Source organism: Mobula hypostoma, chromosome 16 (assembly GCF_963921235.1).
Source record: "Mobula hypostoma chromosome 16, sMobHyp1.1, whole genome shotgun sequence".
Classification (NCBI taxonomy): Eukaryota; Metazoa; Chordata; class Chondrichthyes; order Myliobatiformes; family Myliobatidae; genus Mobula; species Mobula hypostoma.
Genome location: NC_086112.1, coordinates 53,611,066 through 53,627,103, shown reverse-complemented (window position 1 = coordinate 53,627,103; position 16,038 = coordinate 53,611,066). Strand labels below are relative to the sequence as shown.

The window sequence follows — 16,038 nt, the reverse complement described above, 5'->3', positions numbered from 1 at the left end:
AAATGTGTGGCCACTGGGAGATCCTGCTTTCTCTGGCGGACAGAGCGTAGGTGTTCAAGACAACTTCCATGTCTGCTTCTCTTGAGAACGCTCCAAAATTAGTTATTTGTATGAATTTTCATCTTGCTCTGCTGTTCTCAAATTATTTTGAACACAAACCAGCATCACTCTTAGATCAGTATCCTTGGGAGGAGCGCCCCTGTCTGCCAATGGAGTAGCAGTATTTTTCTGCTGCTCTTAGTTTTCTTTCTTTCCCCCTAGTTTAAGTTTTGAATTTAAAATTTTTACTTGTTGGTTCTTGAGGGGGATCAATATGTCTATGTCTACAAGAAGTGGGAAGAATTTACCTGAACCTGGTGATAAAGGTAATGGGAAAGGAAAGGTGCAAAAGGAAAGATCTGATGAAATGCCATCGTGGGCTGAAGATATTGTTCGGACACTGAATTCAATTGAGGATCAGAATAGAACAATTAAAGACCAACTGGAAAAGAATAGTAATGAAATGAAGTTATTTCTGGGAAAACTTAATGACCTGGAAACTCAAGTTATTTCACACAAAGAGGAATTGAAGATAACTAAGCAAAAGTTGTCTGAAGCTACCACTTGTTTGGAAAGATATCAAAATAAGATTATAGACCTGGAAACTAGGTCTCGATGAAGGAATATAAGAATTGTTGGGCTGCAGGGAGGAACTGAAGATGGAGATCTAACAGCTTACTTTGGTAAGCTTTTCCGCACTTTATTTCCTACCATTCTATCAAAGCCGCCTGCTATAGAAAGGGCACACAGGGCGTTTATCTCGAAATCGAAGGATTCTAGTAAACCAAGATCTGTTCTGGTTTGCTTTCATCACTTTAAAATTAAAAATCAAATAATGCGACAGGCAAGAAAACAGAGTTTTTAGATTTATGGAATCTGAGCTCCGCTCCCTCGAAGATTATCCAAGAGAGATAATGGAACAAAGATCAAATTTGGCCCTGATAATGAAACAAGCATATGATAAAAATCTTTTCCCGTCTCTGAGGTACCCGACAAGAATTAAAATTTTCCCTGCTAATTCTCCTCCTCGTACTTTTTTTGATCCAAAAGCTGCACTGGATTTTGTTCAGGCTTTACCTGCCGCTGTCACCAACGCTTCTGTTGAATGATCCATCTGAAAGGCTGTTTGGCTATTTGTATATTATTTGCATTTTGGAAAGAAGATTTATGAAGGTCACTTGTATATTTCATCGAGAGACTAATTAAAGAAGACGGAGTGTTGTTTTTTATTGCATATTATTGGTTTTCCTTTGGAAAGATTTATGGTTTAAGTATCTCTGTTCAAATGATCTCTGGACATTCTATGACTGAGGGAAGAAGATAAGGCGATTTGTTCCTTTAATTTAATACTTGGTAGCTAATTGGTAGTTTTTTCCTACTAATAGGGCTTTTTATACGCAAACAACAGGAATTCTGCAGATGCTGGAAATTCAAGCAACTTTGATGTATAGGGCTTTTTATATATTTTTTTCTGTTTTATTATAACAGTTTATAATTGAATTTAAAGCTTTTTTAGGGAATTAATATTAAACTTAAACATGGCGCTGGTTTTTCTCTCTAAGAGATAACATTATTTTGGTTCTTTCTTGTTTATTAGTCGATGGAATGTAAATACCTTTGCTGAGACTTTATTGTCTTTTTCACAAGGTCACTCTACTTTTTTTACTAACTGGGGGGAGGGAAAGAAAACACAGACAGAGCAGTCAGCAGCTTTGAATTCTATCGTAGCTCGCTTGCCTCTTTCGGGTTTCCGGGTGTGCGTGGGTGGGTTTAGAGTTAGGAGTTTTTTCCCATTGGGTGGTTCCGGAGCATGCGTGTTTTTTATTTGGTTGTATTCTTCATCACCGCCATCTTTGATCATCCTGTATTGGTATGTGCTCTGTGCATGTATAAAGTAGAATGAAATTAGAGTATGCTGTTCAAACGGATTAATATAATAAATTGGAATGTATGTGGTTGGAATCATCCTATTAAACGAAAGAAGACTTTTAAAATTATTAACCGATTCCAAGCTGATACAATTTTTGCTCAAGAGACACATATCAGGGCGGGAGATCAAAATAAATTTTTTAGATGGTGGAATGGTTTGCAATTCCACTCTACTTCTCAGAGTAAAACAAAAGGCGTGTCTATTTTCATTAAACCTAATATATTTATTCAGGAGGATATTGAATCAGATTCTAATGGTAGATTTTTAACTGTTAAAAGGAACAATCTGTAACAGAAAAGTTGTTTTGGTTAATTTGTATGGTCCTAACTTAGATGATCCTTCTTTTTTTAAAAAGGTTATTTGCTTTACTGCCTGACTTAAATGAATATATGCTCATAATGGGTGAGGATTTTAATTGCTGTTTAAATCCTGTGATTGATAAGAGCTTAACCAGTCAGCGACTTCCAAATCGATCTGCGTCATTTATTAATTCCTTTTTGATTGATTTTGGGTTGATTGATTTGTGGAGGTATCTTCATCCCGATAATAGAGAATATTCTTTATTCTCACATGTTCATAAAAAATATTCGAGGATCGATTATGTTATATTCGATCCCCGCTTCTTGCCTAGTGTTAAAACTTGCGAATATGATGCTATTGCTATATCTGATCATGCGCCTCTGAGTTTGTCTTTTGAATTTGATGATGTCATTCTTGCCCGTCCTCCTTGGCGCATGTCTCAGACATTATTGCAAAACTCTGACTTTGTCAGTTTCATTGAAACCCAGATAAAAGAATTTTTTCTTTTTAATGATATAGGGGGTATGTCTAAATTAGTTATATAGGATACATTTAAAGCATTTTTACGTGGTCAGATTATTTCTTATTCAGCTAAATTTAAAAAAACAAACTAGAGCAGAATTAGATAGAATTTCAAAACAAATTAAAGATTTAGATGCAAACAACAGGAATTCTGCAGATGCTGGAAATTCAAGCAACATACATCAAAGTTGCTGGTGAATGCAGCAGGCCAGGCAGCATCTATAGGAAGAGGCGCAGTCGACGTTTCAGGCCGAGACCCTTCTTTATGCAATTTCCCCCAATACTGATTCATTTAAACAAAGGGTGGACCTTCATTCACAATATAACCTGTTATTAACTCATCCCATTGAAGGTTATTTGCTTAAGTTAATGAGCCAATTTTATATGTTTGGAGATAAAAATAACAAACTGCTTGCATCTCAATTAAAAATGGCTGCAGCCAAAAGGCAAATCATGAAAATTCGTAGGAAAGATGGTACCTTAGCTCAGGATTATGAAGAAATTAATAAGATTTTTCAATATTTTTATGCTGAGCTATATAAATCTCAATGTCCGTTAGATTCCTCTAAAATGAATGCTTTTTTATGGAAGATTGTTTTTCCTAAAATCTCGGTTGAGGATCAAAAAACTCTTGATGCTCAAATTGCTGAAGCCAAAATTCATAAAGCTATTTTTTCAATGCAATCTGGTAAGTCCCCAGGACTTGATGGTTATCCTGTAGAATTTTTAAAAAAATTTGGAAAGTTGCTCTCTCCATATATGTTGGAAATGTTTAAGGATTCTTTTGTGAAAGATGACTTACCCGCTACTTTTTATGAGGCCTCTATTTCTTTAATTCTTAAAAAAGATAAAGATCCTACTGACTGTGCTTCATATAGACCTATTTCATTACTGAATGTTGACGCTAAGATTTTGTCAAAGATAATGGCCGATTGGTTGGGGAATATTTTGGGTAAAATTATTTGTGAAGATCAAACAGGCTTTATAAAGGGTCGCTATTCCTTTTCAAATGTTCGGAGACTATTTAACATTATATATTCGTCTTCTTCTAAAATTCCACAATGTGTTGTATCTTTGGATGCTGAAAAAGCGTTCGACCGAGTCGAATGGAAATATTTATTCAATATTTTAGAGAAATTTGGCTTTGGTGTTAATTTTAGTAATTGGATTAAAATGATATATAAAGCCCCTGTTGCTACTGTTGTCACTAACAATCGCAGGCCTCCTTTTTTTCAGCTTTCACGGGGAACAAGGCAAGGCTGTCCATTAAGTCCTTTGTTGTTTAATTTAATATTAGAACCCCTTGCTATTGCTCTTCGTGAGGCTAAAAATATCCATGGGATCTTTGTGAATGAGAATATGCATAAGGTCTCTCTTTATGCTGATGATTTATTGGTTTATATATCTAACCCTGACGAATTCATTCCTGCCTTGCTAAAATTATTTAATGAATTTGGAGGTTTTTCAGGATATAAAATAAATTTTAGTAAAAGTGAATTGTTTCCTTTAAATGATTCTGTCTCTATATATGATAATACTTCTTTTAAAGTTTCAGACTCTTTTAGATATTTAGGTATTATAATTACTAAAAAATTAAGGATCTTTATAAAGCTAATTTTGTTCCCTTAGTAGACTCTATGAAGTACTTATTTAGTAGATGGAGCCCACTTACATTTTCACTTGTTGGTCACATTCATATAGTTAAACTGATGATTTTACCGAAATTTTTATATTTATTTCAGAATATTCCTGTTTTTTTGACTAGGAAGTTTTTTGATCGGATTGATTCTATTATTTTATCTTTTATTTGGAATAGTAAAAGACCAAGAATTAGTAAATGTCATTTACAAAAATTGAAAAAGGATGGAGGTCTTGCTTTGCCTAATTTTAGAATGTATTATTGGGCTGTTAATCTGCGATATATGTCTTTTTGGTTATACTGGGTTGATAAGAGTGATCGGCCAATTTGGGTAGACCTGGAACTGAAAGTTGTAAAATAGTTTTATTTAACCTCATTATTGGGAGCTCCTTTACCTATACAATTAGGTAAAATTGTTAATTTAAACCTATATCCTGTGATTAAGTACTCTTTACAAATTTGGCTCCAGTTCTGCAATTTTTTTTAATTTTAAAAAATTTAAACTTTGTAGTTTAATTTACCAAAATTAGTTTTTTAAGCCTTTTTTGAGTGATCCAATTTTTTTACTTTGGAAAAATAAAGGTATTAATTCTTTTTTGGATTTATTTAAAGAAGGTAGATTGATGTCCTTTGAACAATTAATTAATTGATAAATATTCTCTTTCATACTCACACTTTCTGCAATACCTTCACGTTAGATATTTTTGACAAAAATATTTAAGTAATTTCCCTTACATATTGGAGGCTGACCTGTTAGATACTATTATGAGTATGAATCCTTTGATTAAGGGTTCTATTGGAAGATTGTATAATTTATTATTATGATGGGATAAGCGTCCTTTATCTAAGTTTAAACAGGATTGGGAAAAGGAACTTAATTTGACTTTTATGACGGAGGATTGGATACGGATATTGAAGTTGGTTAACTCTTCTTCAATTTGTGCTAGCCATTCATTGATTCAATTTAAAATTGTACATCGTTAACATCTGACAAAGGAGAGACTTTCTAAAACCTTTCCTAATGTTGATAGTCATTGTGATAGATGTAAAACTGAGATAGCTACACTGACATATGTTTTGGTCTTGTTCTATATTGGAACAGTTCTGGAAGTTGGTTTTCTCAGCAATTTCTAAAGCACTTAAAATTAATTTACAACCTAACAAATAACTGTGCTTTTTGGAATAGTTCCTCAAAATATTCATGGTATTTCTGTGTCTGACAACATGTTATTGCATTTGTTACATTGATAGCTAGGAGGGCCATTTTGTTGAAGTGGAAGGACACATCAGCTCCCACTTTCTCACAATGGTTCTCTCAAGTGATGCTATGTCTTAGTTTGGAGAAAATTAGAAGTCAAACCTTTGAACCTTTATTTAATTTTGAGAAAAGGTGGGGCTCATTTGCTTGTTATTATCATTTAAGTTAATTGATAGAATTTTTCCATGATCTAATTGTAAATTTTTTTAGTATATTTTCTTTTCTTGCTGGCGGTTTGATGTTTATTTTTTAGAAACTTTTTGTATGACGCATGGCTCTGGGGTTGTACACCTAATGGGTTCTCTTTTTTTTTCTCACTTTTCTGCTTAGTAGGTTTTTTTTGTTATCACAAAATTTTGTTTTCAATCTTTAAGATAATGGTTTTTTTTGAGGCATTGTAAGTGTTGTTACTTCAATGTACTCATGTTATTTTTCCCATATATACAATAAAAAGGTTTGAAAAGAAAGAAAATATGATCAGTATCCTTTTTTCTACAGTATTCTGCAAATGTCTGGGTCCACCATCCACCCCGCCTCCCCGGCAAAAACTATACCCCACCTGTGGCACTGCATCCTCACCGTTCCCAACATCCTTTGCTCTGTTTTTGAGATAACGTATTTTACTTTGTTTCATACAGTGCCTTTAAACTTATTCTCTCCCCCACCGCCCACCCCGCCACCCCGGAAGTTTTTATGTTCTATTGTTTTACAATATTGAATCACAGTTGGTTTATTTTGGCTTTTTAGACACTGATCAACAGAAAAATACTATTTCGTGTCAAAGTGAAAACCGATCTCTACAAAGTGATCTAAGTTACATTTATAAAGCACAAAATAATTGATTGCATAAGTATTCACTCCCCTTTAATAGGACAGACAAAATACGACTGCTGCAGCCAGTTGGTTTTAGAATTCACATAATTGGTTAAATGGAGATCTGTTTTTGGAGACCTGTGGGCAGTCAAGGAGTTTCAATTGATTGTAGTAAAAATACGCCTGTATCTGGAAGGTCCAACTGCTGGTGAGTCAATATCCTGGCAAAAACTACACCCATGAAGACAAAAGAACACTCCAAGCAACTACTCCACAAAAAGATTTTTGAAAAGCACAAGTCAGGAGATGGATACAGGAAAATGTCCAAGTCACTGAATATCCCTTGGAGTACAGTTCAATCATCAAGAAATGGAAAGAATATGGCACAGCTATAAATCTGCCTAGAGCAGGCTGTCCTCAAAAACTGAGTGACTGTGCAAGAAGGGGACTAGTGAGGGAGGTTACCAAGAGACCCATGACAACTCTGGAGGAGTTACAAGTTTCAGTGGCTGAGATAGAGAACTGCATACAACAACTGTTGCTTGGGTGCTTCACCAGTACAAACTTTATGGGAGAGTAGTAAAGAGAAAGCCACTGTTCAAAATAAAACACATGAAATCTTGGTTAGAGTTTGCCAGAAGGCATGTGGAAGAAGCTTGAAGAAGATTCTATGGTCTAATGATAGCAAATTTCAGCTTTTTGGCCATCGGACTAAATGCTACGCCAGACACTGCAGATTATCAAAAACACACTATTTCTAATGTAAAGCATAGTGGTGGCTGCATCATGCTGTGAGGATGCTTCACAGCAGAACATCAGGAAGGCTTGTGAAGGTAGAAGGTAAAATGAATGCAACAAAATACAGGGACATCCTGAAGGAAAACCTGATTCAGTGTGCAGGGAACTGTAACTTGGGAGAAAATTTATTTTCCAGCAAGACAATAACCCGAAGCATAAAGCCAACGGTACACCGGAATGGCTTAAAATTAACAAAGTTAATGTCCTAGAGTGGCCAAGTCAGAGTCCAGACCTCAATCCAATTGAGAATTTGTGGCGGGACTTGAACAGGGCTGTTCACTCATGATCCCTATGCAATCTGACAGAACTTGAGCAGTCTTGTAAAGAAGAATGGGGAAGAATTGCAGTGTCCAGGTGTATAAAGCTGATTAGAAGCCTATCCACACAGACTTAAGGCTGTAATTGCTGCCAAAGGTGCATCTACTAAGTACTGACTTGAAGGGCGTGAATACTTATGCAATCAATTATTTTGTGTTTTATATTTGTAAGTAATTTAGATCATTTTGTAGAGATCTGTTTTCACTTTGACATGAAAGGGCCTTTTTCCATTGATCAGTGTCAAAAGGAGTCAAATTAAATCCACTATGACTTAACATTGTAAAACTATAAAACATGAAAACTTCCAAGGGGGCGAATAATTTTTATAGGCAGTGTATATATGCATGCAGACACATATTTATATGTGAATATACACATAGACAGGCATATGCGTGTACATGTGTACACGCGTATGTATGTGCCTAAGACTTTTCCACAGTTCTATATATTTTCTTTTTTTCTAGATAAATTTTATCACTTCATGTCTCTCCACAATAAACTCTGTCCACTCCATTAGCCTTTTAATACTTGAAGTCCCAAACTATGTTCTGTAGTTTACAATATTGCCAAGATTTGTCATCTACAGATCTTGAAATTGCGACTTTGACCTCCAACTCTAGATCATTTAGAAAATTCAGTGGCCCTAACAACTGTCCATGGTGAATATTTTCTACCTGTCAGTAAAGGATGACCATTCACCATGGCCTGTTATCTGTTACTTAGCTAACTTCCTATCCATTCTATCAATATTGATTTTCTTTGAAGTGCTTTAAGTTTAAATCATTTGTGTAAAAGCTTTCTAGTGCCCATCTATCCATGAACTGCTGGAATATTACCAAAAAAAGTAGTAGTTTAAAATGACTTGCCCGTAAATCTGTGCTGGCTTGCCTTAATCCAGACCCGGTTCAATGTTTTTCTACGCTCTCCTTCCACCAAGGTTATATTAATTGGTTGTAGTTGTTGAGCTTTGCTGAGCACTTTTTTTTTGAACAAAGTAACTTTTCCTATTTTTCAGTTCTCTGGCACCACTCTGTATCCAAAGAACTGCAAGAGATGATGGATAGTGACCCCTCAATTTCTGCAGAATTATAGGATATGTTCCATTCTATCATTTTGATGCACCAACTTTAAGTTCAGCCAATTTTCAAGTGTTTCAGTGACATCAATATTTAATGTATGTGGTGTTTCAACTATTTCTTTCTTCTCTATACTTTGGAAGTGCCCTCCTCCCAAGGGAACATGGGAGCAAGCTACTCACTTAACATCTTAATACTGCCCTCAAAACCCATGTGCAAGTTCCCATTTTTACCCCTAAACTCTTCAAGGCATTACCATTTTACTATTAATATGCCTTTGGACCATTTTTGTATTCCTATTTGCACTGGCAACTAATTTTTCTTGTACCCTTCCTCTCATTTTAATTTTCACTGTCTCATTCTTTTGTAATCCGTCTGATCCTGGCTAATATAATTAATTGATACTGGCTAGTGCTTGCCATATGATGTATGTTTTTTTTTCTTTTGTCTCCCTCTCCATTCACCAGGGACCTCTGAATTGTTTTTGCTTTCTTCCTTTGCCCCATGTGGGAATATGCTTCAGTTATACCTGAACAATACCTTAATCAGCTTTATCTATGAACCTTTAGTTTCAGTTTACCTGGGTGTGACCCATTCTCAGCCTATTAATATTGATTTTTTTCCTAATTAATTACTTTTACTTTGGATTCCTCTATAGCTAACCTTTTATTTTTATGATCACTACCTCCGAACTGTTCCCAAACCTCATGTACGGATCCACCTGATTTTCCTGAAATCCTACTTCCTCTTGGGATGAAACAGTTTTTTAAAAAAAAAGGAAATTCTGGATACTTTATATATTGGGATAGTTAAGGTCAAGCCTTTAAAAGTTTTTGAAAATATGGATATTCCTGGCATTTATATATTGTAATATTGTAGGAGGGTGGTTGTTCTGCTTTCTTTCCCACACAATCCTCTTTACAGTGCGGATCGTTATGCAGCTGTCCAGGGTTTCTGCAGTAGGATAGGTTGACTTCACTTCACCTGTTCCCATTGGCAATATTTGTGAGTAGGCAAGTACAGAAATTTTCCCCCCTCTAGGTCAGTAGCAAAAACAGGCATTTGTAGGCCAATGATTGCAGAAGTGGGGCTAGATTTTTGTCTCCAAAGCATTAAAAAAATATCAGGTCCTTAGCTATTGATGATTTGTGTGCATTTTCTGCATTATTTTTTTAGCAGTTGGCTGATGGTTGAATAAATTCAGTAAGCTAAATATCAGGTAAATTTGCAATGAATTTGTTTTAACAGTATTGCAGCTTTCGAAGAAATGATTGAACCATTCAGACTTCATGAAGATGACAAAGAGCAAGAGACGTATGAGAAAATGAAGGCGGAGGAACCGTGGAGGATCACAGATAATGAGCTTGAGATTTACAAAATGAAGGTTCTGAATCTTTTGAAATATTTTACTTTTGCTCTGTTTAGACTTGGGAACTGAGACACAGCAGAAACAGCCACCAGATCATCAGACCAAATTTTATGACAAAAATTAAATTTACGAATTCTAGCACCCACTTGGAAACTGCACTCAGATCATAAGCAGCCTCTTATAGTGTTTCATGAGTCCTCTGGTTATCACGATTTTAAGAGTAACAAAGGAGCTCAAGCTTGTTATCCTAGTCCTGCACTATATTGCAAGCTATTTTTTTCTTATTGAATCTGCTTTTGTAACTCTTTGAGGTCTGAAGCTGTGGTCTCTGGATTTGTAACAAACCATTTAACCTGTTTTCAGCCAAGCAATACTAAAATCATTAGTATGAACACTTGTCTTTCACTGTGGTTTTTCTTCATTAATTCTCAGGACTAGTTATCTTCCGCCGCTCAAGCAGAATTCCCTCATATTCAACAGTTTTTTTTTTAAACACTGCCTGAAAAAAATAGTTTCCTTCCTTTGTTCCAAACATTTCCCATCTTTTTTGAAAAGTTTCTGTAAAACTCTTAACATTATTCTCAGTTAAGATCCTCCACTTTCTTTCCTAAGAACTAATTTATGGAAATCTATCTCTACCTTGCTATCTAAACTTGTAACTGTTAAGTGGTTAATTTTTCTATGTAATCTATGCTGCTCTTCCCAAATCATTTCCACCTTTATGGTATCTTACAATGGTCCCTCCTCTTTAAGAACAGTTAATTACTGCAGTTTCAGTTATTTTGAAAACTCAAAGCTTCTTTCCAATCTTACAGAGTATTAACTTTCCGACATATACAAGGTTTTGCTTTGAATACCACCTAATTTATATTGCATACATCAGTTCATAAAAGGCTCACATTCGACGGTGCAGTAGATCTCCTTTGTCTTCAATTTGCACCATGGTTCCAGTTTGGTTAGTATGATGAAGGGTTCCCAGTTCTCTGCCTTTTGCTGCCTCATTTGTTTTGTGGGTTTGAGACAAATTTGGCATTGCTGCTGTATAGACGTTTACAGGATGATTTTGATGTGTAATTATTATTGTTGTAAAGGTGTGTTGTGCTGAATCACATGCAGTACACTGAGGATTTGCTGAATCCCTTGATGTGTTTAATGCCAGAACCCAGCTACCAGGCTAGTTTATCTTGTGGTACAGTGGGTTGTTCAAAGAAACCTGCCCAGTCTGGGTCAGAGCAGAGCAATCACATTAGTTTCATTCCTCCTCTAGTTCCCTGTAGGCCTGCAGCTTGCTCCCTCATGCCCATCAACTTTTCTTTGTTCATCTGGCTACTTATTGACACTAAAGCATAATAAACAATAGCCAATTAACTTACCAGCACTCCTTTCACGATGTGAATGGAAACCTATTAGAGCGCCTACTGGAATCCCACATGATTGCTAAGAAAATGCAAATTCCAAGCTGCTTCCAAAGTCTAGGTTGAATCGAGACCCCAGAGCTGCGAGGAAATGGCACTAATTGCTGTGTCAATGAGCTGATTGTTTTCTAGTAATGCAGCATTTTATTCATTTATTTCCCCATTGTGTTTAAAATAATGTCTCGACCAACTTTTTCATTTTAGACATATCGGCAAATCAGATTGAACGAATTGTTGCGAGAGAATTCAGGAACTGCTAACCTCATCGTCATGTAAGTGACAGCAGAAATATTACTGATGACCTGTAACGAGTGATGAGACTTTACACAAGACAGGTATTAGGATATAAATTTAATGCTTTAGATTTCTAACCATGCATAGCGTTCATTAAACATGAAGATTTGAATTTTTCATCAATGAAGGAAGGGAAACTGGTCCTTAAATGTTCCAAGCAATGCGATGAAATTTCAAAGTGCAGAAGAGTTCAAATTGACTACAGCTGGTCAAGAATTTGCAAACTTAAGCCACAAGTAAAACACTTAATTCGCAAAAGTATGCACAAATCGGGAGCAGTTGGCTACTTCATCCCTCAAGTCTGTTCTGTCATTCATCATGATCATGGCAACTATACCCTTAGTCTCCCATTCCTGCCTACCCCTAATAACCCCTCGCTGTTCATGTTATGGATCAACCTCGCTCTGCCGTAATTGCTGTAATATTTCTCATCCTTAGTAAACAAAACAAGCTTCTTAAATAAGATTTCAGTAAATTGTTCCTCCAGTGACTTGTCCCATTGCATAGTGAACAGTGTTCTTAAGCTCTGAAATAAAATTGTAACTCTATTCTGGAAGTAAAATAAAATTTTAATTTGGAATTGTTAGTCTGCTGTCCCTTCCATGTGCGTGCCAAGTAGGACCAACCGTCTAACTAGGACCTTTGCTTTGAACCACTATCTTGAATTCAAGATGCTGGTAGAGATTCTGTTAGCTCTTCAAGTTTATAATGTATATTCAGATTCCATGATTGGGTAACTAAAATGTATAGGAAATCACCATTGGAGTCTTTGATCAGACTTGCATTTGCCTTTGGGTGAACCCAAAAGATTAGTTTGGCAATAATGGCACAGTTTAGTGTGCAGACCTTAACACTGTGGGTTGAATGTCTGTTCTATGCCATACCGTTCAATGCTTTGTTACAATAAATATTCCACAGATTCTGAGTTGATCTTAATGCCAATTTGTACTGAATATTCTCCTGTGTATCGTCCATGTCCTTCCATTTCTTTCATATTATGTGTTTACCTAAAAGTCTTTTAAACTCCACCAAGCTATCTGCTTCCATTACTACTTTTAATGACCTATTCCAGGTACCTTTCACTCTCTGCATGATACTCTTCCTCCCCCTACTACCTCTCCCCCCCCCAACTTTAAAAGCATATCTTCTGGTGTTTGATATTTCTACACTGGGGAAAAGATCTGACTGTCCATGTCTCTCATAATCTTAAAAACCTATGATGTCTCCAACACTCTCGGGAGACCAATTCAAATTTGTCCAACCTTTTAGAGCTCATGCCATCTTATCCAGGCAGCATCCTGGTAATTTCCTTGTGCAACCTCTCCATAGTCTCCACATCCTTCCCATATTGGACAACTGGAACTCCATACAGTACTCCCAGTGTAGTCTGACTTAAGTTTTGTGACTTTGTTACTCAACACTACTACCAATGAAGGCAATCATTCCATATGCCTCCTTTACCACCTTGTTGATTTGTGTAGCCACTCTGTGAATTATGCACTTTGATTCATAATCCCTCTGTACCTTAATGCTTTTAAGTGGTGTACCATTAACTGTATACTTTCTGCTATCATTTCACCTCCAAAAGTGCAACATCTTGCACTTATCTAGATTTATCTCCAAACAGTTTTCAAATCAAGCAGTCTTTTCAACGAGTTAGAATTTTCGCTTGCTAATTTGCTCTGGATTCCACCAATACCTTTCTGTCTTTTAGGAGTCTCCCAGTGGCACGGAAAGGTGCTGTATCAAGTGCACTGTATATGGCTTGGATTGAAACACTCTCAAAGGATTTGCCACCCATTTTGCTAGTGCGAGGCAACCACCAGAGTGTGCTTACGTTCTACTCCTAGAAGAGCAGAGGACATTTCCCTGATTACTCTACTACAGTGGCTGGAAGTAGAAAACGTGAGAAGCCCTGGGCTTGTGTGTGCCACTTCCAGTTGATAGAAAACAAAATAAGCACACAGAGGAAGAAATCCTTATTTTTTTTGAGGATCAAAAGAACTACTTGATTTTTACCCTGATGGTCTATCAATTTGCTTGAGTTTGATTTGAATGTAAGCTTTATTTTTTTCTGACTGTACACAGGAAGTTTTCTTTCTGCTACGAGAAAAGCAGCAATAACTTTTTTTTAAACAACTTAGATTTCGTTGAAATGAAAGCCTTTTACAGCCTTACTGAGGTGCCTTCCAAAAAAAATTACGTACCAAATTCAATTGATTCCCTGTTTTATGTATAATGAATGTTGATAAATGAAGTAGTTTAATAACAAACTGTAGTTCGTGCTTTAGAATGAACAGGTGTTCTCAGAGGGTGTATCTTGCACCTTCTGTCACAAAAGCTGCTTTCACTATTTGTCTTCCACAGGGCTGTATGTGTTTTAAGTTTAACACTTTCAAAGCCCTGATATTTAAATACCTAATTTTCTTTGGCAATACTTGCCCTTAGTTTGCCCTTCTCTTCCCCCAGCTTCTGTGCTGTGAGATGCGCTGGCAGAAACTTAAAGTTACTAACATAATTGTGGAAAATGACAGGAGGTTTAAATTTGAGGATTGACTGTTGTTATCAGGGAAGTTTATAATGGAGGCTGCCAAGAATACCTCCCTTCAATATTTCCCAAGTCCACATATGAAAATCTGGGAATTTGACTTCCTTTCACCCCGTGCAAATGTTCTCAAATGGTTGTAACATTGAGGCTTGAGCAAGACTAGTTGTGCTTGTCAAGTTTTTAAACTGCATAATACTTTGAAAAGGGAATATTAAGAAAAATCTGAAAAGCTAAGATTTTAACTGGCATTTCCTGCTTTGTGGAAACAAGTGTTGCTAAGGTCTTAACTGCATCCAGTCATCTTGACTTGGCTCTCAAAGTTAACAGGTCACTTTCATGAAAAGGTTAGTCACAGCATTTATTTTTCTCTCAAAGGCATTTTGCTTTTGCTTATCATATCTTTTCTGGTCTCTGTGCTTTAAAATTAAAATTTTAAAAATTGCCAAATAATTTTCATGAAGGTATTGTTAATTTAATGTACATTCGCCATGATGTGCTCTTAGTCTTTGCAGCTTTATATTAGTATTCTAGCAGCTAGTGCGTATGTAATAAGCTATATTCCTTTTCCCGTAGCAAGTAAATGCATGACATTTGAAATCCATTACATTGTCTCAATTCAGGTGTAAACATGACCATAAATGGAGTAATGATTCTCTACAGTTTAGGTATATTGTAATTTGAAAGGCTGTTGTGCTTCCTTCCTGGAACGATTCTTTTCTAAAAATCGATTAACTAATTTTAGTATCGTTTACTTATACTCAATACACAAGTTCGATTAGAGAACAAATTTTGAACCTCAAATCAGTGTACTACTTAGTTCTGCCAGCTAAATAAAGAGATTTCATTCACTTAAAGTATATAAATATACTAAATGTATATATGCATAAGATGTAGAAAGAAAAGCTTATAAAATGCAGGGTGCATTCTTGTGTGTGCATCTTATACTGCCACTGTTCACAATTTATATCTTCAAAAGGAAATACAAATCACTGAGGTAAGAGTGATCGTAATAGTGTTCATTCCAAGCTTATAGGAAATATTTACCCTTATCAGAAGTGTTCCCATTGCTTTTCTAAAGTGGTTTGTAGCCAAATTTAAAACTTCCTGTAACTCCTTATTGACGACTAACATTCACACAATTCACAATTGTGAAATTGCACCATACACTGTATTTAACCTTTTTTTTTGAAGAAAGCTAATGATCAAGTGACAAGGAAAAATGGCTGAGTTTGATTTTGTTAATTTATTCATAGTGTGTAAATCAATGATTCTTTTTGCATTTTAAGGGGTTCTTTTTAAAACTTGATGGTGTATTTGTCTTTTGTTTTAAATATGTCTGCAAAATTGTTAAAGCTGTTTTTCTCCCCAGAGGGTGATCTACCCAAAGAAGCTGACTGAAAGATTTTGATAAACTGTACTATAATTCACTGAATTGCTTTTCTAATTATTTTAACATTAAGAGTATTAAAGATGATACTTTGTACATTATTGCAATAAAGAAAAAGGTTACATAATCATATAGTGTGATGTCTGCCTTTCAGCAAATTGCAGTACATATACCTGTAATCGTATTTGAGTTACTAAATAATCTAACATGCTATAAAATTATTTCAGGCAACCGCTTTGACAGCTTTATGAGGATTTTTATCCTTGCAAAAATTAGAAATCACTATCCAATAATTTGCAAATTATTGGATTTTGTGGGGGGGGGTGCGAAGA

At 35.7% G+C, this 16,038-nt stretch overlaps 1 protein-coding gene across 1 annotated transcript in view; it reads left to right on the top strand.

Annotated features, from left to right (window-relative positions):
* The window catches only part of slc12a2 (solute carrier family 12 member 2), a 207,767-nt gene extending 191,941 nt beyond the window's left edge, over positions 1-15,826 (top strand). The window contains exons 25-27 of the mRNA XM_063068955.1: positions 9,942-10,077; positions 11,682-11,749; positions 13,486-15,826. Coding sequence (XP_062925025.1) covers positions 9,942-10,077; positions 11,682-11,749; positions 13,486-13,621 — 340 coding nt within the window. The 3' untranslated portion in view covers positions 13,622-15,826. The remainder of the gene's footprint in view (positions 1-9,941; positions 10,078-11,681; positions 11,750-13,485) is intronic.
* Positions 15,827-16,038: the final 212 nt, after the last annotated feature.